The following is a 25,876-nucleotide window of genomic DNA, read 5'->3' on the forward strand; positions in this document are numbered from 1 at the left end:
TCGGTGTGTATGACACTCTTTGGGCATCTCTGTGATGTTTGCATTGTGTAAATGTACCTGTCTGTAAGTCTGTGCACTTTGGGGCATTTAGACATTGATGAGTGTGCATGCATGTTTATACAACAGTGTGTATGATCATAGTAGTAGACATCTGAATGCTTAGTTATTCACAAACCCCCAAGAGTATCCAGACAAAAAGACCCAGCTAGAGACAGGTGGAGAAGCTAGGAAGACAAGGGAGCAGAGAGGAAGGTAGGAAAGATGAGTAGAGGAGGGTAAAGGAAGGAGGAGACAGAGATGGAGGTGAGGAAAGGGCACAAGGAGAGATGGGGGGGGGATCAGAAAGCAGAAAGGAGTTCTAGGGATCTGAAATGAAAAAGAGACTGGTGGAGCCACAGAAAGGACGCAGATTAGAAGACATGGGTATGGCTCCACTTCTGGTCATTCGCTTGCTGTGTGACCTTGGCAATGCCAACTCTCTGGCCTCAGTTTACCAAGAAATTTGAAATAATAACCCTTGGGTACATTCCAAAAAAGGAGAGAGAAAAAAAGTGGAAATAGAATCATACAGAGGGAAAAACAGAAAGAAAGAACTAGAAAAAGAGACACAGGATGAAAGTAAGGAAAGGGGCCCTGGGAGCCAGCTGAAATAGAGCTGAGAGAGCCCTACCCTGACTCCTTGAGGCACGAGTATGAGCGCCTGCTATCCACCCCTTACCCCAAAGCTTCAGAGTGTCCTTCATTCCTTAAAAGGTAAGGTAGGGAGGTGGAAAGAGAGAGGCACCTGGAATGATATCCACACACCAATACTCAGAGTCCTGCCAAAGCCACACGCAACAGGATCGGTGCTTCCGGCACCAGCCCCCAGATGTAGGTGTGCCAGCCACCTGGAATGACTCACACCCTGGCGATGTAGGCACACATGCCGAAAGCGAGCCTGGGCACCCTGCCCACCCACACACCACAGGCCGAGGGGGAGCTGAGATTCTGGCTCTTCACGGGGTGAGAGGGGGCTCAGCTACCCTGACCCCAGAGTGTTGCCCCCAGTGATCACTTTCCTGGTTTGACGATCCGGTGTCCTTTTCTCCCCCCCCCCCCCCCAAACCTTACTCAGGACGCGGGAGAACCAGATGAGATGTTACGCAAGGCCTAATGTTTACTTCCCGCAGGGGCCTCCTCCCTCCCTATAAAGCCTGACGTGGTGGGAAGATTGGAGACTGGGACTGCATGAAGAGAGAGGCAATATCAGGAGAGGGGCAAGAAGAGTCAGAAAGTTAATGTAGGAGGAGAGAAAGGCATCAACTCAGCAAGCAGCCGGGACGGTCCACCATCTGCGTTCTCGAAAGCGGTCCAAGGGGTCGCGGAAGGGACAGCACCCTGACCCTGGCTTCCCATGGAGGCGCCGGTGCTGGGCCCAGGGCTGGTAGAGCGTCTGGAGCAGCTGGCTACTTGCCCGCTGTGCGGGGGCCCCTTCGAGGACCCAGTGCTCCTGTCATGTGAGCACAGCTTCTGCCGCGCGTGCCTGGCGCACCGCTGGGGGACTCCGACTGTGACGGGCACCGAGGAGTCTCCCACCGCGTGCCCCTGCTGCGGCCTATTGTGTCCCCGACGCAGCCTGAGGTCCAATGTGCGGCTGGCGGTGGAAGTGCGCATAAGCCGCGGACTTCGAGAGAAGCTGGCCGAGCCTGGGGCCCGCGCTGGAAGACGCCGAGGGGGCCGCATCCCCACCATGGGAAGCCTGGACCCATTCGGAGAGGTGAGACCCCATTAGCTTCATTGGTTTGCGACTGCTGGGGGAAGAGTGAGCTTCATGGGTTCCCTGGAGGAGCGGGGAATGGTACCTCCTGGGGGGGGGTGTTATGGAAGTTGAGGCAAACAGTGGAGTTGAGGCGACAAAAGCGAAGGACGAGGGGCCAGGAGATGACCACGAGTCCTCTAAATGAAGTGAGGTGGCTGGAAAAAACGGGGGAAGGAGTTGACATTTTGCCGCGGGAGAGGGGTGGGGAGATGGCTGGGCGCACGCGTGAGTCCTGTGAGATTGCTGGGGGTAGAGAAGGTGCCGCGGCACCTTCCGGAATGCTAGGACCCCTGGAGCCCCTGCGAAGCAGTGGGGAGGGGAAGCAGTGGAGGGGGAAGCCGACTGGGGCTAAGCGAGCATGGGATCTGGGAGGAGGGTGGGGAGATCAGAACTAACACGGGAGGTGGAACCTGAGGGAGGGCAGAGAAACAGCTGCAGTGGAGGATCAGGGAAGGAGGGTGCTGGGTGAAACAGGGAGGAAGGGAGAGGGGAGCGGATCCAAACGCCTCTGCAGCATGGTGGGCTTAGACCGCGGCGAGCTCAGTGTTGTTTGTTATTGTTGTCCTTAGCTCCTGCCAGAAACCCAGGCAGGGGCAGTCAAGGGTGGAGGCCAAGTCCGAAGAACTGCATTGGGGCCTCTGGCTCCTCCACTTCCCAGCCCTATCACCCACCCACCAGCCTTGCCCCTCTAGAGGCCAACTCCTTGGCCATCAACCAACCCCATTCCGTTGCCTAACCCAACCAGCTTCTCCCTGGAAGCTAAGCCTTCTCCGATCTTGCTCCCACTGCCCAATCCCTTTTTAATCTACGTAGACTTAATCATTCTAGGAACTAGACAAATCGCCTTTCCTTTCTCCTGTTCAACACTATACTGGTCTGCTCCATCCTCCCTGGACCTGGAAGGGAAAAGGAGGAACCCCCCGTACAGGGAGAGAGTGTGGGGTATGTGGTGCTCTCTCCTGGCTCCCATGGACCCCTGCGGATCTGTTGAGCCTTCTGGAACACATCCAAGTCCAGCTGCCTCCTTAGCCAGAGTAGAGAGACTGCAAAGCAAAAGGATCAATGAATGCTACTGGGCTTATATGGCAAGAAGCAAAGCAAATTTATTATTAAGGGTTTTATATACTCACCCTTAAACCAAGGGCTCTGAGTATGTGTTTGGTCTGGGCTACAAGGGGATTCACCCTCAGGAAGGTGAATGAGGACAGTGTCAGAGACAGAGAATGAGGTTATGGGGGCAGCAGGAAAAGGTAAGAACTCTGGTGAGGGGAGCAGGGTGGGAGGCAAGAAAAGGACATGTAGCCATGGCCAGGTGGCTCAGTTGGTTAGAACATCTTCACTTACACCAAAAGTTTGCTGGTTCAGTCCTGGCTGGTGTAGCTCTCAGTGGATTGAGCATGGGCCTGTGAACCAAAGGATTGAGGTTCGATTCCCAGTCAGGGCACAAGCCTGGGTTGCAGGCCAGGTTCCAGCAGGGGACTCGTGAGAGGCAACCATACATTGATATTTCTCTCCCTCTCTCCTTCCCTTCCCCTCTAAAGATAAATAAATAAAATCATTTTAAAAAGTTTGCTGGTTCAATTCCGGGTCAAGGCATATACCTAGGTTGCAGTTTCAATCCCTGCACATACAGGAGGCAACCAAAACTTAACCTCAGGTGAAGATTAAAATTTTAAAAAGGGCATGGATGAGGCTGGGCACTGAGAGCCCTTAGAGAATGGGGAAGGGGAGCATAGTGCCTGGTGGTGTTAGGAAAATGAGAAGTGGTGATGAGAGGAAGGAAGGGTTATGAAGGAGGGTGAGAAGGAGGAATAGGGAGCACAGTGGTAGAGAGGCTATGTGCTGAGAGATGGGGAAGGCCCCCACCAGCTCAGACCCAGCTCACCTGAGTGGGGTGGAGGGGAGGGCTCCCAACAGTATGAAGCTCAGAGCTCATATCCATGTTTTCTTCTACCCACCCAGGATATGAGGAAGACATGGAGAAGGTGAGTTCCATTTTTACTGTTTCTTCCTTTCCACCAGCAGCTGCCATATTCACCGCCAACTCACTGGGCCCACATCTTGGTACCCACTCACAGGTAGTTTTTCAGGATGTGCCTTACCCCTTCCTGCTCCAGAGATTTGAGTTGGGAAGGGGAGGGAGCAACAGAGGGGGCAGAGGGTGTCTACTGGTTTCCTGACCTTCCACCCTCATTTGTCCAGATTTGATGCCCCAACACCCAAGTCATCTAACTCAGAAGACAATCTCCCTGATGATTACCCAGTGGTCAAAAACATGCTTCACAGACTGACAGGTAAGGAGGGCAGAAGGGAGGAAAGTGAGTAAGAGTCTATTTTAGGTTTGCTTTCTTTTCTCCCTCAAAAATAATCAAGCCCTTTTTGATGTAATTAGTTTCCTAGGGATGCTGTAACAAAGCATCATATATTGAGTGGCTTAAACAACAAACTTATTGTCTCACAGTTCCGGAAGTGGAAGTGAAGGTGTTTCTGGTTCCTTCTCTGGGCTGTGACAATCTCTCTCTCCTAGCTCCTGATAGTCTCTGATGTACCTTGGCCTGTAGATGGTATTCTCCTGGTGTCTTCACATTATATTTCCTCTGTATGCATTTGTCTCTGGATCCAAACTTCCCTTTTTTATAAGGACTCCAGTCATATTGGATGAGGGCCCACCCTAGAGACATTTTAACTTGATTACCTCTGTAAAGACTGTTTCCAAATACAGTCACAATGTGAGGTAATAGACTTTAACATGTCTTTTGGGGAGGAAACAGAATTCAACCCATAATAATGTCTATCCTCACTTTCTCATAGTTCAGCCATTCTCCACTCTTACCTTTTCAAACACACAACAGACCCCCAGAGATCAGCTGCCTCTCAAGAAATCTCTGCTTCCACCACTTATCCTCATTCCTCTTCAGAAGGATCACATTTCCCTGCCCCTGGGACTCTGGGTCTTCTCTGCAGCTTCTGGGCAGTTTCTTCCTCAATCCTTCTTAAAGCTGTTCTCTGGAGAAGATGCTTCACCCTCTCAGTCACCACCATCCCACCCAATCCAGATTGCTTCTAGTACCCTGGATCCAGACATTTTTTCTCAAGGCACCCCATACATTCAAAGCCAATACTCTTTCTGATCCCTTTAACCGTCACCAATTTTCCCACTCCTCTAATAGAAACAGGCCTATCCACTCCCACTTATTCCTGTGAGTGGGTGGGCTGGTTTGTCAGGATACCTGGGATTCTTCCCTTTGCCCCTCCCTTCTGACAGCTGGGGTTCCAGTATGTGGTATCAGTCCTGCTCTTTAGCTCCACCTTCCCCATCCTGCTGACCCAGCTCCCAAGCCCCACCCCAGATACTTCAGATGGAGATATCAGTCCTCACTCCTCCCCTGTAAAATCAGCCTCACTCTCCCCCACCCTGCAAACCAGGCCATCTCTCTTTTGATCTCTGCACTGTGCCCCTGCCCTGGACTAGCCAGGTCCTTCTCCAAGTCCAGTTCTACAGAAATAGTAGATTCCATCCACAGATTCTGTCCTGCCTAGCTGCACCTTTCCAACTGTGGGGCCTTTGAAGTGCCTTCTGCTGTGTATTCTTCGTCCTAGCCCACATCTGACTTTGGAAACTCTTCTCACTTTAGTCCTCCCTATCTTGCACTTCCCAGCTGACCTGACTCTGGATCCTGGCACCGCACATCGCTGCCTGCTCATCTCCGCTGACCGCCGGAGCGTCAGACTGGCCCCACCAGGGACACCCGAGCCCCCTGACAGCCCAGCACGCTTCGATCAGCTGCCTGCAGTGCTGGGTGCACAGGGCTTCGGGGCCGGTCGTCACTGCTGGGAGGTAGAGACCGCGGACACCACCTCATGCGGAGATCCTTCTGGGGAGGATGAGGACATGGAGAGTCATTATGCCTTGGGTGCGGCGGGGGAGTCAGTGCGACGCAAGGGCCGTGTAGGATTGTGCCCTGCGGCCTCCGTGTGGGCCCTAGAAGGCCGAGGCAGCCGCCTGTGGGCACTCACGGCACCGGAGCCCACCCTGCTAGGTAGTGCCGGACCCCCACCACAGCGAATTCGTGTGGACTTGGACTGGGAGCGGGGCCGCGTGGCCTTCTATGATGGCCGCTCGCTGGACCTGCTGTTTGCCTTCCAGGCCCCCGGCCCCCTGGGGCAGCGCATCTTCCCACTGTTTTGCACTCGAGACCCGCGTGCCCCGCTGCGCATCGTGCCTGCAGAAGGCTGACAACCACTCCCAGTTTCATGCTAGCTCGGCGCTCAGCGAGGCTTCCTCTGGGCTGGAAACTCCCTATTCATGCAAGGATCGCGTCCACATGCCCACAGCCAGAGTACTGATGTACACCACCCACCAATCTAAACTGTCTCTTTTCTCCCAAGACCTCTCAACTGGACTCTAGTTTCCAAATCCACTCCCAAAACCGAACCCACTCACAACCCCTCCTCTTGGAATGCTTTTCCTCCACAGCTACCCATGTCTCCCCGACCATTTTACACAGCTCCAGGTCTGAGCTGAGGAATAGGCCCTGCCTCATCCTCATCAGTCAACAGCCCATGTTTACTACATTGAGTCCCTCACTCCTCAAATATTTACCTCCCCCTCCTGCCTCTGCTAGTCTCAAATAACCAGTGCCTTCCCCAGAACTTTAAGGCTAGGGCTTTCCTGCCCTATCCACTCTCAAGGGAACAAAACCCCCCTCCTGAAAAAGCAAAAGGCTTGATTAGCTAGGAAGCTTAATATTGGGGATTTTGTGGGAGGGGGGTTGATTCTTTTCCACATGCTTTCCATGTTGTCCTTTCCCACTAAGAACCTTCTTTAAACTGCCCCCTATACATACAATAAGAAACCAATGGTGCTACCTCTCCTTTCCTCAACCTGGGAGTGCTCCATACAGCCGGAAGGCATCCTTGTATACAGCTTCACAGCCTTCCCCATATGTATAAATGGGCCTGTATTTAACACATTTTATGATGGGTTATTTATTTTGTGCATATGTGGCAATAAATGAAATCTCTGGGTGGTACAGATTTGACTGATCTCTGTAGGTATGAGTGGCAAGAGGCCTAGAGAATGACACTCAGATCCCAGTGAGTTGTGGGGATGGCCATGGGAGATGGACATCCGGACTAGCAGACATCAAAGCCTAGGAAAGAAGGGGTGAGGGTGTAATGTGGGGGACATACCCCATCTCTTTCCTGCCTTCTGCTACCTGGGACTACGTTGGATCTGTCTCTGAAGCTGGGAGACCAAAGGCTGAGAAGATAGTTCTAACTGACCACTCTTGATGCCAGCTTTGTCAGAAATCCTACATCATATGTGAAGAGTTAGGAGAGAGGACATGGCTGTTTTTCATTTCCAATAAAGGTAAGAATGGCAAAGACTGTTCACCCACCTCCCCTTGAGGGTATGAGAGAAGTGGGCAGGAGGAAAGCAGAGTGCCTGAGTGCCCTTCCAAAACACCTCACATGCTACGGGCAAGGACTGGGAGTGCAGACTATATAAATATATTAGCAGAAGAGCTCCAAGCCAGAATTAATAAAGCATAGCTGGGGCAAGTTTGCCTGAAATATGTCTGGGACTCTGGCAGTGAAAGCTAGCGCTGTTGGAAACCCAATAGTTGTGTTTGGGACTCAAGTATAGAGTGCAGGGGGCAAAGATAACTGGATCCCAGGACAGGACGTTTGGCAATGAGAACGAAGGGAAGAGACTGGGACCAAGATCCCTGGATCCCTGGAAATAGGAGGATGGGGATTGGGGCGGGGGGTGGGGGCAGGAAGGAGAGCTGGAAGAACCCAGAAGCTTGGGTTCTAGAATAGCAGCAAATGAGAATTTCAGCATCTCTGTCCACCCTCCTCTCCTTATCTCTATCAGGCAAGGGAGAGGAAAGGGGAAACTGGAGAATGACCAAACCGTGGATTTTGTCCCCAAGTAGCCACAAGAATACATTCAGGGTCAGATAGACAGATAGACACAGGAATGGTGGGGGAGAGAGGAATTTAGTGCTGCATTGGCCCTGGAGGAGGCTGAGATGGGTCAGGAGGCTGGGGAGGGGTGGTAGGGCTAGGTCCAGGGGTTGCACGACTCCGTCCTTTGCGGTGGCCCCGCACACAGTGTGTATGACCACAGCCCTCCTCTTCCTCCTCATCACTCTCCGTGGAGCTCTCACCAAAGGCCCGAGGTTTCTCATAAATACAGCAGCCTGGATTTGGAAGGAGAAGCCCAGTTAAATAGGAGAAAGGGTAAGAGGTAGAGTCAGTTCCACTCCCACTGCATCTCAGTAAGAATTCTTACTTCCACCATAGTTTCTTGCTATCTTCCAGCATCCAGCTCTCACAGGTTCACCCCCTGGCACTCAGACACTCAACTCTCTTATCCTTTTAGAGCCAGGAATCCAAAGCTTCACGTCTCCCACCTCTGATACTTCTTTGCCTTGGCACATCTCATCCCATTTTGAACCCTTTCGTACCTCTTTCCCCTCTAACTTTAACCTCCTCTCCCTGATGCCAGAGAACCACCAGGGCAGCGACAGGATTAGGGGCGTCTGGGAGTTTCAGGATGGCCAATGGACATGACAAGGTAGAAGGTATACACGTGGGAGGCAGAACTCCAGGGTTACTGTGGCCCAGGGTTACTATCACTCACATTTTGATGAGCGGCGCCCCATGTGTTCGTTGTCCACAGTATCACTTGTCCATTCCACCTTTTTCTCTGGCTTCCGTTTCCGAAGTTTGATGGTTAGGCTCCGGTTCTCCTGGAAGATTAATAAAGATAGAAATAGGCATACCTATGGAGTCCCTGCTGGCTGACCATTCCCACTCCCTCCCTGGGGCTTCCTCTTGGCCCTATCCCAGACCAATCAGTATCACAGACAGCAACAGAAGAACTGAGTGGTGGGAGAAGATGAAATAGAACAGGTCTCTGACCTCCTTGAGGAATCATAAAGTAGTATTTCCTGTTCTTGATAACCACTGGTATACAAAGAAGACAGAATTTCTAACCTAGGAAAGGTCCCAGCAAATCATCAAAAGGAAATATAGACCTTACTGTTTCTCTGTCTTCCTCCTCAAATCATCCTTAGTGGTATTAATACACAAAAATTATTTTCAGTCCGAATGCTTAATCTGATTCTTTTTTTCCAGACCCCTTATTTTTTTCCCATTAAAGAAAGAATTCCATTCTCACCTCTCTCACCCTCAAGCCCAGCTCTCCCTACCTCTTATCCACCTACTTCCTAGCCTCCTGGAATATCTATTATTCTAAACTCCCTTAATACAGGTGTTATTAAGCCCTATACAACCTTCTTCCTTTGAAAACAACTTAACCTGTTCTTGCAAAATGCTACCTTTTTCTGTATTTACATTCCCTCTGATTTTTCAAAATACTATCTTCAATTCCTTTTCATTTGTTCATTCTCTCTGCTTCCTTTTACACTTATCCTTTCAACAGAGACTTACTGGTCAGTATTCTTCCAAATTCTTCTACATGTAGCTGGCCTACAGCCATGCGTTCTTACACAATCCTTCATTCCCCCCCCCCCCCAGTATTTCCCTTGCTCCTTAATCACCAGATTCCCATTCTTCATTAATTACACACACCAAGCAGCACCATCTATATCCGAACGTGTCCCTTTACTGTCTCTGCCACCCCGAATAACCCCAAGACCTGCGATTCTTCCAACCCCATAAATTCAACCCCACTCCTCCCATATCCGCAAGCCCAGCCGCTCCAGCAACTCCAAAGCTCTATCACCTCCCCCACGGCATCTCCCAGACCCCTAAACAGCACCACCCCCCACCCTCCACCGCCTTTCTCACAGGCTCGGTTGTCACGGTAACCGTTGTCTCAGTGACGGTCTCACTCAGCCCAGCCCCTGCCTCGGCCATGGCTAAGGCTGAGGAAAGGGAGAAGGGGAGGAAGGCGGATGAGACACCCTTCTCTTGTTCTGTGTCTCTGGGGTCTACGAGGACCGGTATCGGACTCAGAGTAGCAAGAAGGATCCTCCACCTTCTTCTACCCCCTCCCCCCTTTCCCGGGCCTCCTCGTCCCCACCCCTGGGGGGGGAGAATAACCTGTCCAACCCCACTTCCGGCTCTCTGCTTCCGGGTGTGACGCATCCAGTAGTCGCCCTCTTCCCTTACTGGATACTAAAGACGTCAAGTGCCGGCGTCGGCGGATTAGTTTGGTCTTAATGAAACAGCGCAGGCGCTGCGCTGCAGGGAGGAGACAGAGACTTGGTTGACGAGAAGTCACGGTAGTGGTGATGGAGGAGGGTGGTCAAGAGCAGTAGGCGGCGCGCGTCCAGCAGGAGGAGTCGGTCACGATAGGAGAGCCGAGTTAGGCACTGCAGACCCGCTGCCGCCCCCATCCCCTGGGTGAGTGGGCGGACGGGGAAACTAAAGAGCAAAGGTAATGACCCTGCAATGGTCTCCAGTTTCCTTATTGTTTCGTATAGGAATTTCAGAAAACGGACCTAAGAGGATTTGGAAACACACTTAAAAACAACCTGGGTTCAAAAAAGAGTCTGGGTTAGTACTTGTAAGGTACTAGAATCTGTGCCTGTAAGTGTTCAAGCAGTATACCTGATCCACGTTCAACTTGGGATATTTTCCCGTGATCGCACCAAGCCTTGAAGATGGAGGCGCAAGAACACACTACCTTTAGCTCCCAGTCTAGTGGGAAAAATTGGCATGCTTAGCACTAACAAAACTGTAAGACATTGGGTTATTAACCCAATTTATATGGTAGATTTCTATGGGTAGATATAAATCTCATCTGTGAAATTGAATTTAGCTGCATATTGCCAACACTCTGGGATAATGGGAAAGGTAAACAGAAATGGTAAGAAATGATAACACATAAATCATAAATGATAAGCACAATTTATGCTATGATAAAAATATGTACATTTTTTTCAAGGAGCAAGAGTAGTTTAAAGGCAAGTGGCAAAGATACTTTTTGTAAAAAGCAGCTTACAGAGTCACAGGTGTGTATACTAAAGGACATGCAGTTGGGATGTAGCAAGCTGGGATGTAGGGGAGTGTTGAGGAGGCTTGACAGGTAGGCTTGGTTATTTGGATGCCCTGATGCTTTGCTAAAAAACTTGGACTTTATCTAGTCAATGTTATGGGCCAGGGAAAGGCTTAACATATAGTAGAAATAATGAGCAGATTTGTTTCACATTTTAGGAGTGGGGCAGGGAAGTCAACTGCCAGAACAGTTCAAAAGTACAATGCAGAAGATTGTTCTGCCCACCCCTCAAAATTGCTGAGAGGGTCAAACAAGATAGCATATATTTGAGAGCTCTGAATACACAAAGGGTCATACAATTACAAGATAATCATTATTACTCGCACAACTTCATCATCATTTAAGCCAAGAAATGTAGTAATACTGACTTCCAGACTAAAATTTGAATAAGTTTATTGTGCTTGGATTATATGTTTGGTTCCCTTTTAAGTTTTTGGTTCAAGCTGAAAGAAAGATACAACTAGGCCTATATAGTATAGCCCATTAAAATAACAAATCTCTCTGTGATTTTTACTTTTTTCTTTCTACATATGAATACATTATAGTTACATTTATCTTAAGAGGAATAAAAATAATTTCCAAAATGTCCACCTGTAGTAAGTACATACTCAAGTATCATGTATTTTGTTGTCCAAATTTACATATCAAATAGATCTGGTTAAATTTCCCTTTGAATCTCTCAGTATCCAAACTGCCATTTTTTGTTTCCTTATACTCAGGAACCAAATAGATTCAGATAGTGAGAAAATACTTGTAATTGCTCTTGTAATATTAGCCTCATTGCTGACTTCATTTTTCTTCTGTTTCTCATCTACTAGTTTACATCTTTTTGTAGCTGCTACATTTGTTGAAAGAACAATTATATCTCTATAAGCTCATTTAAATTACATTTGGAACAAGACAAATTATAATTAACACACATATGCCTGGGTCTTATAGAAAAATACTGTTTTAATAGGAAAACTCAACTAGGAATTGGAGCAACCTGGGGACAATGGCAATTCCCACATGATGATCTGCTTCTCTGGAAGCAAATATTGCAACCAGAGGATGGACAAGGATCTAAGAAACCAATATCTCCTCTTCTAATGAAGAGGAGAGGGAGGGATTGTTGAGTTGCCCAGAAAATAAAAAATCAAGAGTCTTCCTTCTCCTGGAACCTATGGAGAAAGAAAGGATTTCTTTGTTATATTGGACCAAAGGAAGAGGTTCTAGCAATGTAAGATAAACTACTCAAATAATGAAAGAAGGACTTTTATTTATGACCTGTGGAAGACTAGTTGCCCTAAACAACCCTTCAACTTCAAGCCAGCCAAAAATGCTCGGATTAAATATATATCTAATGAATTATGACATTGAAGAATGCAGAGATTTCTTGGGACAAAAAAAAAAGCACTAGCCATAAAAGTTTTTTTAAAGGATAAACTAGAACTAAAAAAAATTTAAGTTAAATAGGTAAGACTGGGAAAAATACTCTCAAAAGATATATCTAACAATAAATGTTTTTAATCCACTGATGAGATGGCAAGAAAGTAAAGGCAGTCTTCACATTGGGTAAATTATGTAAGAGCAGGAAATTAAATAGGTACGCTAAATTGAAAGAAACCCCTGCTACCACGGTTCTCTTGCTGTTTTGACAGCCATATGGAAGAACCTGAGACAAACCTACAATGTCTGATGGGAAATACTCTGCATAAATTTCAGATCCCCAAGGGGCTACCCTTCTGTGTAAAGGTGAAAAGAAAAAAAAATCTAACTCTGCAGAAGGGGAGCTTGTGTCACTGGTAGAGGAGGAAAAATCTCCCTTGAGATTTTCTAACCATAAGCTGGCCCTTACATGAATTTGCAGCCCAAATTCATACTACCTATGTATGAATTCATACTACCTATATAGTCCAAAAACAACCTGAAACCAAGAATTTCTTTGAAGTGATTCTGGCGTGGTAGTGCCTCAAAGCACCTGAACAGGAAACACAAATGTTGAGAATATAGCATTTACCCTACACCTCCAAGAATTCCCATACTCAGCATCAGACCCACAAAAACTGTGGGTATCAGAATTATGAGACTATGAATAGCATGTTTAATATATTTAAATGTAAATGTACTACATATTTTAAGAACAAAAATGATTTAAAATGATTAAGGAGTTGAAAACTATTAAAAATGCCTGAGGAAATTTCAAAAATCAAGTAGAACTCAAAACCATTTTAATGTAATAGTAATTGAAATAAACTGAAGACAGACTCAGTGACCTGGAAGAGAGACCTGAAGAAATTACCCAGAAGCAGCATAGACAGAAAGAGAAATAGAGGATAGACAGCCTAATGAACGACTAATTAATTAGTGTTCCAGTATGTGAGACTTGAGAACATAGAAAAAAGCAATATTCAATGAGATAATGGCTGACAGTTTTCCAAAGTTGATGGGAAAATTTTTAAAAAATCAAATCTTACTCTAAAAAATATGCAAGAAATCCCCCCAAATTTAAAAGTCATATCTTGATAAATTGTAGTAAAACTGCAAGATACCAAAGAGTTCTTAAAGCCATTAAACATCCTGTGTTCCTTAAATCATGCATGACTAATTCTCACTAAAGTACAACTTCCTTGAGTATAGTGGAAGATTCCAATATAACATGCTGAACACTAAGCAATACTTATCTTCTGTAGTTTTCATTGCCTTTTAAATATTTTAAAATGTTTAATTCCCTGGTATTAAAAAATAAGAAAACTGTAATTAAAAAAAATAAAAACGATGCCAAATCTCCCTATTACTAGAACTCTATAAAACATGAATGGGGCCAAAAGAAACAATTGTTTATTCAGTACAAAAAAAGTAAATCACTAGATTCGTTTAGTTAACATACAAGCTGAGAACGGGCGGAGGCAAGGGAAAGGATACGCACTTGCAGTTGGTACAGGTGTAGAAGACAGTCTGTCCTTCATCCGCTGAACGCATCTGTCTGGTGTGGTATGCCATTCCCTCATGACCACAGCGAGAGCAGCGCCTGTCAACCTGGGAAGCAACTGGGGGATTAGGGAGTCCTAGTCATATCCCCCTACTTGTCACAGGAAGTAGCTGATACACTCCCAAGGCACTGCTACTGTAAAGGCTCCTCTTCTTTCTTGGAATTGTGTATAAAACTCTCCAGATCTCTGTTTCTTTCCCACCCTCCCTGTGGGTCCCGTCCTTGAGGTCATTAACTTACCACAGGTCCCTGGAATTCAGGTCCTTCCTCCATCGATATAGGCATGGTTGTCCCTAGTTTGTGTAACACGACTGAGGTTTTCACAACTTTCTCTTCGAAGTCTGCACAGGCAGTTAAGAACTGGTTATACAAACACGCGGAGGGAGGTGATGCGCGCAACTCCCTCGGTTAGGACAGGTGACCCCACATCCTTCCCTTCAGGTTTTGACCCAAGATGGGAAGTATAAGTGCTTGATCTCCTACTTTAGTGTCCCATTACAATCGAACGGATCTAGAGGTCCCCAAACCCTCCGACCCTTCCTCCCTGGGCCCTCAGGTGGGGCTGCTGCCTAGTAGTCCCTCACCTCGCACGTTGATGGAGAAGCCACAGCGAATACAGGTGACTGTATCCTGAGATCCTGGTAGAGGCAGGACTGAGCCGCAATCAGGACAGAAATCCAGGTCTGACTGGAAGCTGGAGCAGGTGCGGACGAGGTCCATGACAGACAAGTGGTCAAGGGCTGGGAATGGAATGAGAAGGTTATAAACAAAAAAGAGAGAGAAGCCTCCTTCTCACTCAGGGCCAGGAATGACCTGGCATTAAGCACAGGGAATTTGAACCTCTCTCCCAAGTATGTCTTGTGACTCTGCGACTAAGGAGCGCGAGAGTCTGGAATTCCTAGCCCGCTTCGGGTACAGCCAGACTTGGGGCAGGCCAAAGAGCCAACCAACTCCGTGGGCTAGAGCGCCCCCTCTGCGCTGGCAGCGGGGCAGCGAGCACGAGGCAGGCTAGAGCGTCGATGCCTTACGGCTCGGGATTGGCTGTGACGTCATAGTTAAGCGCAAACCTGTTCGGAGAACCACGAGGAGAGGGTGGAGCGTCTGCGAAGGGAGGTATGTGTAAGCGCCTTCAGCTTGGTGCTGCGACTTTGGATAAGAAAACGGGTAATTAATTTGCCTACCACCACTTTTCCTCTTAGAACCGAAACCTGAGATGTGAATTTTCTTATTCTCGCATCTTACAGGGACCCAGTGTTGGGGGGGCGGGGAGAAAGGGGAGCGTTCCCCCGAAAATCATGCTAATCTTGCCGAATATTAATTTTTTAGGAACAGAGAACTACAACTCCCGCCATTCTTGAGCCTGTATTTCCCCTTTGGGGTTGCATGGTGGTTTAAAAAACCCCTGCCTGGTGTAGCTCAGTGGGTTGAGCGCTGGCCTGCCAACCCGAGTATAGTGGTTCGATTCCCAGTTAGGGCACATGCCTGGGTTGCAGGCCAGTTCCTGGCAGGGGACATACGAGAGGCACCCATACATTGATATTTCTCTCCCTCCCTTTCTCTTTCCCTCTGAAGATAAATAAATAAGATCTTTTTAAAAATGCTAAACATTTGGGAAGTTAGAGTTGTAGCACTCCTTGGGCCTCGAGGGCCAAATGAGGGCTTTCTGCTGAGTCCAACTTGGCTCTTGTGCTTTGGGTGCTCTTCCGGGCCTTCGTAGGGGGGTAATTCGGCTTCTTAAGGGACTAGAAGTGGTGAGGGTGGAAGCAGTGGAGGAAGCATTCCCTGGGCATGAAAGGAAGCAGTGATGACATGGGATAGGGCTCAGGACTTAGTAAGTGGCAAAAGAGAAGTGGTTGGACCACACCTCCCTAGAAACACTACTCAAGGTATTATCTTTGGGTAGGATTTCACTAGCGCTTAGGCCAAATTTGGCTTTCATTTACCTATTCCGTTGACTCTCGTCCAACCAACTCTCAATCATCATCATCATCATCCATTAGGTGGACAGTTGACATTTCTCAAATCTTTTACAAATCATTCCAAAAGCTTTAGAAAATACTGCTACTTTCAATCATCTATAAGTACAATCTAAACTGGAAACTTGTCTTGAAGGGACAGCTTCTGGATGGGTTTCATAGTTATCTCTCAGCCCTTCCATCCCCATCCAATCAGGTAGCTGTGTCTTTAAGCTCCTACGTTCAAATGTGGAGCCATCACTATTTTCTCCTCTGAAAGAGACAAGCTGTGGTCTCTCCCTAAAAAGCTCTGATCTTCCTTTCTCTGCAATAATGAAAAAATACGCAATAGTGAAGAACTTAAAAGTCTTGTAACTCAATGCAGGTCCAGCTGCCTGCTGCTTTGAAAGCCAATACTCGAGAGGCAGGTACTGATGTAAAGGAAAGTGGTTTTATTCAGGTGCCAGCAACAAGGAAGATGGACTCTCAAAGCCCATCTTAACATCTCAATGCAGGCAGGGGTTTTTATAAAGAGGGAGAGGGACAAGGAGAACAAAGAGATGGGGTGGGGAAGCTGTGGACATGCAGGCAGTGTCCTTGCAGGTCCTGATATGAATCTTTAATGCCAGCATACTGGAGTGGGTCAGTGCCAGCCAGATTCCTGCAGCCGGGTGATCTGCATTGACAGAAGTTGTGGTCAAGGCCATTTCTTGTACTGAATACTTGCAGGAACTGGAACTGCTGGTGCTTGCAACATGCTTACGAAGAAAATTCTTTTTATCAGTTTGTTAGGAGCTCTTATTTTAATTTTATTTCATGGTAAGTCATTAGTATCAAGTTTTTATTTCGAGTTACACTGACCAAGCTACCAGAAGGTGACAAGCCCCATAATTTCATTTACCTGAGTGTCATGTTTTCTGTCTTACAAAGGGAAGTCTGTTGCTGAGACCATAATGTAGGTAGACAATTTTTATTCTTACCTGTGTCTGTTTCCTTTGAAAATGAAAATTGAAATTAGTGCTGTTCCCTCACCAACTTTCCCTTTTTACTGAAGGTCCACCATGAGTTGAATACTGTCCTAATGTAGTAAAGGAACATGAGTGTTATGTATGAGTCATGGCTGTTTTCCATTGAAAACTCATAATCGGTTTAGTTAGTATTTATTAAGTACCTACACCAGTCTTTGAGTTGAGGCTGGGGCTGCAAAGTTGAAAACTGTTCTCTAACCTTAAAAAGTACAAATGACTATTTAGAATACAATAAATGTATATTAATAGGACATAATGTGAGGACATAGGACAGGCATATAAGACAAATATGCCTGTATACTTCAAGAAAGACTGGGAAATGTTTTAATAAAAATTAGGTACAATATTATGGGGATCATAAGAAAAAGATGCTCGGATATGTGATAAGGATAATCACTGATCAACAAATCATTAATTATGAAAGCTTGGGATCACAGACTAATATTAAGTACTGTGCTAGATGCTGTGTACTGAGAAATAAAAGAAAGATGGCTATTTCTTAAAATTTCTAAATAGATATACAGAGTAAGGGAAATAAGAATTTATTTCTTAGGTCTCACCTAAGAGGTCAGTGAGATCAAATATTTTCTATCATATCCTTTCTGATAATATGGAAACATTGTAGTTGTAGATATAAATGATAAATCCCACAGTTTATGAATCTGAATTTCAGTATCAGAATTTTAAAAGTGACATGAATACAGAAATCACAATGATTTATTTTCAGATGAGTTGTAGAATTAAAAATGTTATGTGTTCGGGGGGGAATGTTATGTGTTCAAGAGAAGGCAAAATCACTCTTATTCAGAAAGACTGTAGAGAGTTTGGGACTTGACCTCTGGAGGATAGACAACTGGCATTTATTGAGAACTTACCATATATCAAGCATTATGGTAAGCTCTTTAATTCTCATTTGTTTTTTATTAACCCAAGAGGCATATTTTTGTCTTATATCTCCATTTTATAAGTGCAGAAACTGATGTAAAGAGATTAAGTTGCTTGCTCTGTGTCACACACTTAGGAAGTGGTAGAATTAGGATTCAAGTATAGCCCTATCAGACTTCAAAGCCCATGCTCTTATTCATAAATAGTACTTTTAAAAAATGGGTAGAGGTGAAATGCCAGGCATCTATGGTAGCTTATGTATGACTTCACAGTAAAGTTAGATTAGACCAGGGATGGCATAAAAAGTTGGTAGTCTTCACTTGTGTTGCCATCAGCCTGGCCTATAATAAAGCACTAATTCCCATCATAAGGGGTTCTACAAGGAATGGATTAAAGGTGAAGGATGAATGGCTGTATAAGGAATACAATTTCAGAATAAAGATTAGAGGGCAGAGATGCTATATGTGTTGATAGAGGCAGAGAGGGCCTGGATCAAGAAACTGCAGAAACAGAATGAAGTGATAACAGTCAGTCTAGGATTATCTCAGAGTGGAGGATGGGGAACTAAGCAATCTGACATAGATGTGCTTGGGCAGTGCTTCACCAAGAAATCTGTTTCTTCCCTCCCCCATCCCCAACACAAGATTCAGAATGGTTTGCCTTTGAGTCTGCAAGTATGCTTTTAATTTATATGAAAGGATAATATGCTCTTATTTAAAAAGCGTTGATTTTATTATTGTCCACCATAGGAATGCAGTGGTTTCCATGGAGAAGTGACCCTGCCCTAGTCATACCTGTTAGTAGGTTTTCTCTTGCTAAATGGAAATATTGTTGGCCTTGGCCAAGACAGTTGGGTTTTTTGGTTCAGTCAGTATATGAGATACGTTCTGACACCTCCCACATTTTAATCTATCTTTGCTTTTTTATTTTTCAGGTTGGACTAGGTTAAAGCATCGAGAGACCCCAGGATTGCTTCAGGCCAGCAGAACCCACTGGAGAAAAAAATATTGGTAAATAAGTTATCTTCACATCATACAGTTTGGAACTACTGAGAGGAAGAACCATAGGCTTAAAGTCTTTCTGCTGAAGTGACACCTCGAGTATCATGTCTACACTGACAATGTTTTCTAGCTATATCCATACTTGCAAAACAAAGTATTATTTTGAAAACTCCCAGCACTATATAAAAAAAACTAGTTACTGATTTTAGTAGTTCAGCTTTCAGAGTTCACAGGCTCCACCTAGGAATGATGGAAGTAAAATCAGTGTTTTTATACCAAAGTAAATAAAAGACCACTCATCTTTTCTTGGTGTCAGTAGTCAGGGCAAGCTCCTGTTTAAATGTGTTCATTATAAAAAAAGATAGTCACACTATAAATTCTGTCCTTCCCTCTGAGAGAAGCTAGGTGATGTACATACAAAAGCAGCAAGACAACTGATAACTCAAAATAATCAAGAAGAGTATGAAACACTCTGTAGGGAGCAAAATCTTTCCCTTGCCTACTGGCTTGCCCAAGCAGGGTATTATAGTAAAAGATTGGTGGAAATGATGAAAGAACAAGAGATAGGCAGTGAAATTAAGAAGAAATTGGAGCCCTGGCTGATGTGGCTCAGTGGATTGAGCACGGGCCTGCAAACCAAAGGGTTGCCAGTTTGATTCCCAGTCAGGGCACAGACCTGGGTTTTGGGCCAGGTCCCCAGTAGCTAGTGCGCGAGAGGCAACCACACACTGATGTTTCTCCCCCTCTCTTTCTCCTTCCCCTCTATCTAAAAAAATAAATAGAATCTTTTTAAAAAAAAGAAGAAGAAGAAAGAAGTTGGAGGGGGAAACAACCCAAGTATAGAGATTTAAAAATGGCACTATTTGGTACCTGAGAGAGATGAAACACATAGGCACATACATCAAATGGGACAGGTCAAAGAATTTAAGAAGAAAGCATTTGGACAATTACTTTGATTCCCTAGTGTCACATTCTCAAAAATTTAGCCAGAAGAGCATGGTGTCTAGAATGGACAGAGAAGAAAACAGGTAAAGGAGAGGGAACAGATACAAATTAAGATCACCAGGAATGTGTGATTCAAGGGAGAGAATTTATAGAGCAAAGACTGAAGGAAACATTCTTAAGCCAGAACCAGCCACCTACAGCAAAGAAGCATGGGAGAATAAGGAAAGAGATACAAGAATTTGAAAGTGTTCTTGTATATCCACTTTTTTTCAGCCAGTCAGATTAAAATTATGGAAAAGTCTCAATACAGAAGAAGAAAGACAGTTATAAAACCTTATTAAAAAATTCATAGCTATGCCACCCTTTTTTGAGAAGTCAAGAAAAGTAAAAGATTAGTAGAGTTTCAGTGCTTTTCTGATAAAAATGTCTCTTAAATGAATTTTTAATGCTAATTCTCATCTATCCCTAGAGTTTAGTGCATAGTCCCATTTTATATCAGATACTGAAATAGTAAATATTTTTGGCCTTAGAAACTAGCTTAGTATTTTTATTCCTTTTAATTCTCTTTGATATTTCCTCACCTGTAAAAGTGGGATTAATAATATTTTTTAGCATTTACGGGTAAATTATGATTTCTGTGAAACATTAGCATATGGTAGATGTTTCATGAATGTTAGTTTCCCCAGTTGGGAAGACCTGGCTTGAGCAGTGATGGTGAATAAGGAATTGTTCTAATCTGCTTCTCCCATTCTCGCTGCTGTCAACCCTGGGAGATTATCTTGATGAAATTGCTACAGGTAAATATATGGCCTTTCATTTCCCATTCCTAGTGTCACATTCTCTTTATCAGGAAACTATTAACCATGTCCTAAAAGTCTAACTTGCACTGTGTAATTTATTTATATGAGAAACCTAATTCTGAGACTCTTCTATATGCCAGGCATTGTTAGTTGTTGGGAGTGAATAAAGAGAAGTCCTGGCCCTTGAATAGGTTGCAACTAGTGGCATAGAGCACTCTCTAAGTAGATAGTAAGATGTGGTAAGGGTTATGGTAGGGGTATGTAGGGAACTGTACAGAAAAGGGTCACCTGATCTAGACTAGGTGAGCAGGATGAGGAGGAGGAGGGAGGTTAGAGAAGGGAGTACTGTAGTCTCAATTTTCTTCCAGCTCCACATATTATCACTATCTGTCATCCAAGTAAGCAAGACCTTTCCAATGTTTGAATCTACTCAGAGCTAACCAAACTCACCCTCTCTCAAACAGATTTATTTATACCCTGATAAATCAAAACCAATTTATGAATTTAATGAAAATTTTAATTACCAAGCAGAGTGAAATTTGTTTACCATTCAGTTCATTTTTTTTTCAAATAACCACAAAGTGGGAAAAGGAGAGGTTCCAAGTTGGTGAGTAGACAATCAGAGAAATGGAAATTGGATGCTCTAAGGAATATACCTAATTTGTGATGTTCCTGATGCCCGCCCTTCTGTACTAGCAGGACACCCTTCACGAGAATGTTGCTAAATCAGCAGTCTGATAGAACTTTCTGCAGTGTTGTGTTCTATTTTTGTTTTTAGTGTGATAGCTACTTTACATATGTGGCTATTGGGCAGTTGAAATGTGGCCAGTACAACTGTGGAACTAACATTTTTATTTAATTTTAAATCATTATATGTTGCAAGCATGACACTAAATATAATTCCTGTGTTCTAGACTTCAGTCCCACAATCAACTTCCTGTCTTTGACAATATTTGCAGGTGTGATAGATTAATGCTCATTTTGTATTAGTATCAGTTTCATTTCTGTATTTGAGAGGCTCCCTAATCCCTTGAAGAGATTCCAAAAGCACTGTAGAGGACTTCTGTGTGGAAATGAGATGGCTGAAGTTGCTTAAATTAGGTTCAGGAACTGGATCTTTGTTTATTCTAGAATTTGACCAGGACCCATACCAAAATTTCATTACTACCCACCTGATTTGCCTCATGCACACTTTTTTGCCCATGTCTGTACCCTGGTCTTCCATTACCGTGTCCCAGCTTTAGGTTGTAGACCTTTCAAAGAGATAGATCATCAGAGTCCATGAGGTAAAGAGACATTCAAATCAATAGGGCAGTAACCCTTTGAGTTCAGTGGACTGAAAAGTAATATAACAGAACTACCTTGGATTCTATTGCTGTGGGTTCTATTGCCTGCCGCTGAAAAGAACTGTAACTCCCAATGCCAGAGTATTATGAAAAGGAAAGGAACTGTTTGTTTAAAAGTTACATAGGTTTAGCCCTGGCTAGTGTAGCTTAGTGGATTGAGTGCCTACCTGTGAACCAAAGGGTCACTGGTTCAATTCCCAGTCAGGGCACATGCCTGAGTTGTGGACCAGGGCCCCAGTAGGGGGTGCATGAGAGGCAACCACACACTGGTGTTTTCCTCTCTCCTTCCCTTCCCTCCTGTCTAAAAATAAATAAAATTTTAAAAGTTACATAGGTTTAGAATATTGGCAGAATTCTGCCATTAAACCCCATGCCTTTTAGAAAACAAAAAACACCCGCAAATACAGTCCTGCCTCCCCTTGCCAAACCAGGCAAATCAGAGGTACAGTCTTTTGGGAAAAGAAATAGAAACCTGTAGCTTAGCTGGGCGGATTCCCATCTGTATTCCAGCTTCTTCCAGTTGTTTGTGCTCTGGTAGTATTCCTCTCTTAATCCAAAACTGCATCTTCATGATGGGCCACTGGGGGTCCTTCTGCATCCTTTCAAACTGCGAGACCAAGACCCTGCACAGTTGCTACATGATCAAGAGCATGCAAGAGACTCTCATGGTTCTCCTAGTCTCCTCCTGACATGGTGCAGAGCTCTAGAATGACTGCTGCACACTTGGGTGTAAATACCACATGGATCTTCCTCCGTAACCCCATTTCCTACTGCTCCCACAAAGGCTTATGACAGGGGACTTAAGAGTTGGAAGATTTTAGTTTAAGGTAAACAGTTATAAGCCTAGCAAGGAGTATATATGTTAAAGCTTTTGTTTCAGAAACTATAGATAGATAAGGCCCATCCTTACTCCTGGGAAAGCAGCCAATCTCCTGGGGCACTGCTAAAGATAACCACCTGGGGACAGGTGGGCATGGGTAACCAAGTTCTTGGTGACTGGGACAAAGAATTGAACCAAACACCCAGAGTTTATAGCAGAGAACATGGGAGCAGGCCATCTCCAAGCAGAGATTGACCTCATGGACAGGAGGGACTCTATTTTTATAGGGCGGATCCTTCCTGGATAGTTTTGGCAGGCTTTTACTGCACAGGTACAAATAGTTGTATTACTTTAAAGCTACTGCACATGTGGTCTCCCATGATTTTCCCGGATTGGCCACCAGGGAAGGGGGTCCCACAATGTTACCAAATTGACCCTCCCCTTCTCCTGTGGTTCCCTTGTACTCAGTTCACCTTGCCCTTCGCCAGAGAATTATAGCTCTCCATGTTAGAGATTAGTGAAAAGGAAAGGAATTATTTAAGTTATACAGACTTAAGAGTAATGACTTAATGTCCTCATCAAAGTCCTTTAAAACACCCACAAACACACACAGTCCTTCTTCCCCTCTTGGCCTGGTCTGGGGTACCGTATCTCAGGAAAAGAAATAGAAGTTCATGGCTCAGGCAGCCCCTGGTTCTTCCCAGTAATCCATGCTTGGCTGGTAGGCCTCCCTCAGTTCCTGGCACCATCCCTGTGTTGCCAGGAGCTCTAGTTCTTATTCCAAAACCACATGGTACCTTCTCATGGCTCACCAGCAAGAGTCCTTTCACCCCTTTCCTTCCTTCAGTGTCTCTCCTGCATTCTTCCGAACTGCTAGAGAGAGCTCTGCATCGCTGCTACATCTTGCTTTTCAGCTTCCTAGGCTGCATGACAAAGGAAGACCCAAAGCCATGTGGTTCTCCCCTAATAAAGCTGCATGATTCCTCTGCTAAAGCCACGTGGTTCTTCTTGTCAAGGCTGCCACACCTGGGTTTAAGTCCCAGTGCCAGTCGTCCTCTGCAGCACCCGTTTCCGACTCCTCCCACAATTGGCTACACTTGCCAGCACTCATATTTTTCAGCTTCTCTGGGCTGCCAAGGTAAGTCTGGGCAGGTGTGGCCCTGTGGTGTGGAGCCAATCATCTCCAAGCTCTTATGAAAGCTCTGTAACCTGGGGGGAGCTGCCTCCCAGTTACATCTTGGGTGGAAGTCACTCCCTGCTCCCTGGCTCAAAGCATGGCCACAGCTATTTAACATATGTATGAAACCAGTTAAAGGTTATGCAAAACTGTTGCCATGCAAAACAACTCAATGGCCCTGTTGCATGTATTCTGTCCCCCAGCTCAGACTTGTGGGGGTGAAGGCATCCCATATTTTTAATATTTCCTGGATACCCTGAGTTCTAGACCCCATTACAGATCCTTCTTTTGGGGGCCCCCTGACTGCACCCTCTTATAATTGTGTACCAAAGAGAGACAGATGACCACCCTTCTCTGGGAATAGGTAACTGCCCGGGACAAAAATGTTGCTTTTTTTTTTTTTTTAACCTAATTCTCCCTGAACATCAAAATCCCTCACTGCACCTTGTTTATTCCCTGGTATAAAAACGTTGGCCTGGAAAGAAAAGACAAGATGGTCTGTTAGGGTATGAACCTGCCATCTTCTCAGATTGCCAGCCATCTGAATAAAGAGCCTATAAAGATTCAATCTTTGTCTCTGCTTATTGAGTTTGATAGTAACAGGCTGCCTGAACAGGGGTGTCTTTTCCAGTTTCAGTTACACCTGCCAGTAGTCTTGTCTCTTCTACCTTTCTTGGCTGCCATTGTTAGTGTGGGCAAGCATGGCCCTGACACAAACCACCTCCAAGCTGCTGCCGCAGTTGCATCAGCTGGAGCTAGTGGGGGTCCACCACTCGGCTGCATCACAGGTTAGAGTCACACCCATCTTTCTGGCTCCAGGGCAGGCACAGCTTTTAGTATTACTAACACACTGGCCAAGTTCTTTAGCTGTGCAAAATAACTCAGTGGCCCTGCTCTGCTTCCCCTTTCCTCAGCCAAGTGGGGGAACTTCCCCATTTTGGGGACCCCAATATTCCCTGTTATAGTAACTTAATGCATTACTGTTAGTAATTGATTACCATGAAGATTTTCAGTGCTGTGCATACAAATTGGTGAGTTCAGTCACCCTCTCTTCTGACTCTAAATCTAGCATAAAAGCAGCTGGTGATCTCAGGGCAATTTCATACTAGGTTCACTTTGCCACTGCCAGCGGAAAGACTTCTCTCAATACTAGAGATTGGTGTAAAGGAAAGGAATTATTTATTTACAAATTACACAGGCTTAGAGTAATGACTTAGTCTTCATTAAAATACTAAAGTTCTTTAGAATACCCACAAAAACACACAGTCCGTCCTTCTCCCCTTTGTCTAGTCCAGGGTACTGTATCTCAGGAAATGAAGTAGAAGTCTGATTCAGGCAGCCCCTTGGTTCTGGAACCATCCGCTGTGTTGCTGCCACGATCTCCAGTTAATCCAAAACTATGTGGCACCTTCTCATGGCCCACCAGCAGGAGTCCTTTCACCCCCTTTCTTCCCAGGCAAAGTCTCTCCTGCTGCCTAAGCTGTGTGGCAAAAGGGAGCACCCCAGAGCCATGTGGTCCTCTCACCCAAGCTGTGTGGTCCCCACACAGCCACACCTGCCACACCAGGTCCCCACTCCTGCCACAGCCACGTGGACCCAACTCCTCCAAAGCCATGTGGTGATTCCCCTCATGGCTGCTGATTCTGGGTTTAAATCCCTGCTCCAGTCTTTCTCTACAGCCCCATTTCCAATTCCTCCACAATCAGTTACACCTGCCAGCCTTCCAGTATCCTTCCAGCTTTACTGGGCTGCTATGGTAAGTCTGGGTAGGAGTGGCCCCATGGTGTGGAGCCAATCATCTCTAAGATCTCACGCAGGCGCTGTAACCAGGAGGAGTTGCTTCCCAGTTACTGCAATGGGTTGAAGTCACACCCACCCCCTGGCACAAAGCATGGCCACAGGTAGTTAACATATCCATGAAACCAGTTAAAGGCTATAGATACGTTAAATGACCATGCCAGAGGTTAACTGCAAAGCTGTTGGCCGTCCAAAACAGCTCTCAATGGCCCTGCTCCATGTGTCCCATCCCCCTGCTCAGACTGATGGGAGTGAGGACATCATGTACCTATATATTTTTCTCTAATATTTCCTGAACACCCTTGAGTTCTGGACC

At 45.5% G+C, this 25,876-nt stretch overlaps 3 protein-coding genes and 1 long non-coding RNA gene across 6 annotated transcripts; 2 read left to right on the forward strand and 2 right to left on the reverse strand.

Moving 5' to 3' along the window:
• Positions 1-1,181: 1,181 nt before the first annotated feature.
• RNF39 (ring finger protein 39) lies at positions 1,182-6,831 on the forward strand. Of its 2 annotated transcripts, none has more exons than XM_037167081.2 (4): positions 1,182-1,756; positions 3,761-3,783; positions 4,001-4,092; positions 5,458-6,831. In XM_037167081.2, exons 1-4 carry the CDS (start codon positions 1,394-1,396, stop codon positions 6,033-6,035), a joined length of 1,056 nt encoding a protein of 351 aa, XP_037022976.2. In that variant the 5' UTR covers positions 1,182-1,393; the 3' UTR covers positions 6,036-6,831. The 2 variants fall into 2 exon arrangements, with proteins under 2 accessions (XP_037022976.2, XP_053523380.1); XM_053667405.1 differs by lacking the exon at positions 3,761-3,783 and adding an exon at positions 3,821-3,876.
• A 954-nt stretch (positions 6,832-7,785) lies between these two features.
• PPP1R11 (protein phosphatase 1 regulatory inhibitor subunit 11) lies at positions 7,786-9,973 on the reverse strand. 2 transcript variants are annotated; one of them, XM_037167083.2, is made up of 3 exons: positions 9,878-9,973; positions 8,451-8,559; positions 7,786-8,007 (listed from the first exon to the last, which is right to left on the reverse strand). In XM_037167083.2, exons 1-3 carry the CDS (start codon positions 9,920-9,922, stop codon positions 7,805-7,807), a joined length of 357 nt encoding a protein of 118 aa, XP_037022978.1. In that variant the 5' UTR covers positions 9,923-9,973; the 3' UTR covers positions 7,786-7,804. The 2 variants fall into 2 exon arrangements, with proteins under 2 accessions (XP_037022978.1, XP_037022977.1); XM_037167082.2 differs by lacking the exon at positions 9,878-9,973 and adding an exon at positions 9,623-9,871.
• Positions 9,974-10,668: 695 nt separating this feature from the next.
• POLR1H (RNA polymerase I subunit H) lies at positions 10,669-14,780 on the reverse strand. Its single transcript, XM_037167090.2, has 4 exons — positions 14,391-14,780; positions 14,047-14,147; positions 13,744-13,853; positions 10,669-11,995 (listed from the first exon to the last, which is right to left on the reverse strand). The coding sequence occupies exons 1-4, from the start codon at positions 14,524-14,526 to the stop codon at positions 11,971-11,973; spliced, it is 372 nt and encodes a 123-aa protein (XP_037022985.1). The 5' UTR covers positions 14,527-14,780; the 3' UTR covers positions 10,669-11,970.
• A 116-nt stretch (positions 14,781-14,896) lies between these two features.
• LOC128627783 (uncharacterized) lies at positions 14,897-24,331 on the forward strand. Its single transcript, XR_008392078.1, has 2 exons — positions 14,897-14,970; positions 18,609-24,331. It is a non-coding gene; the product is annotated as an uncharacterized LOC128627783 (long non-coding RNA).
• The last annotated feature ends 1,545 nt before the right edge of the window (positions 24,332-25,876 follow it).

This window comes from Artibeus jamaicensis, unplaced genomic scaffold (genome assembly GCF_021234435.1).
Source record: "Artibeus jamaicensis isolate MK-2021 breed Jamaican fruit bat unplaced genomic scaffold, CSHL_Jam_final contig_469, whole genome shotgun sequence".
In the NCBI taxonomy this organism is placed as follows: Eukaryota; Metazoa; Chordata; class Mammalia; order Chiroptera; family Phyllostomidae; genus Artibeus; species Artibeus jamaicensis.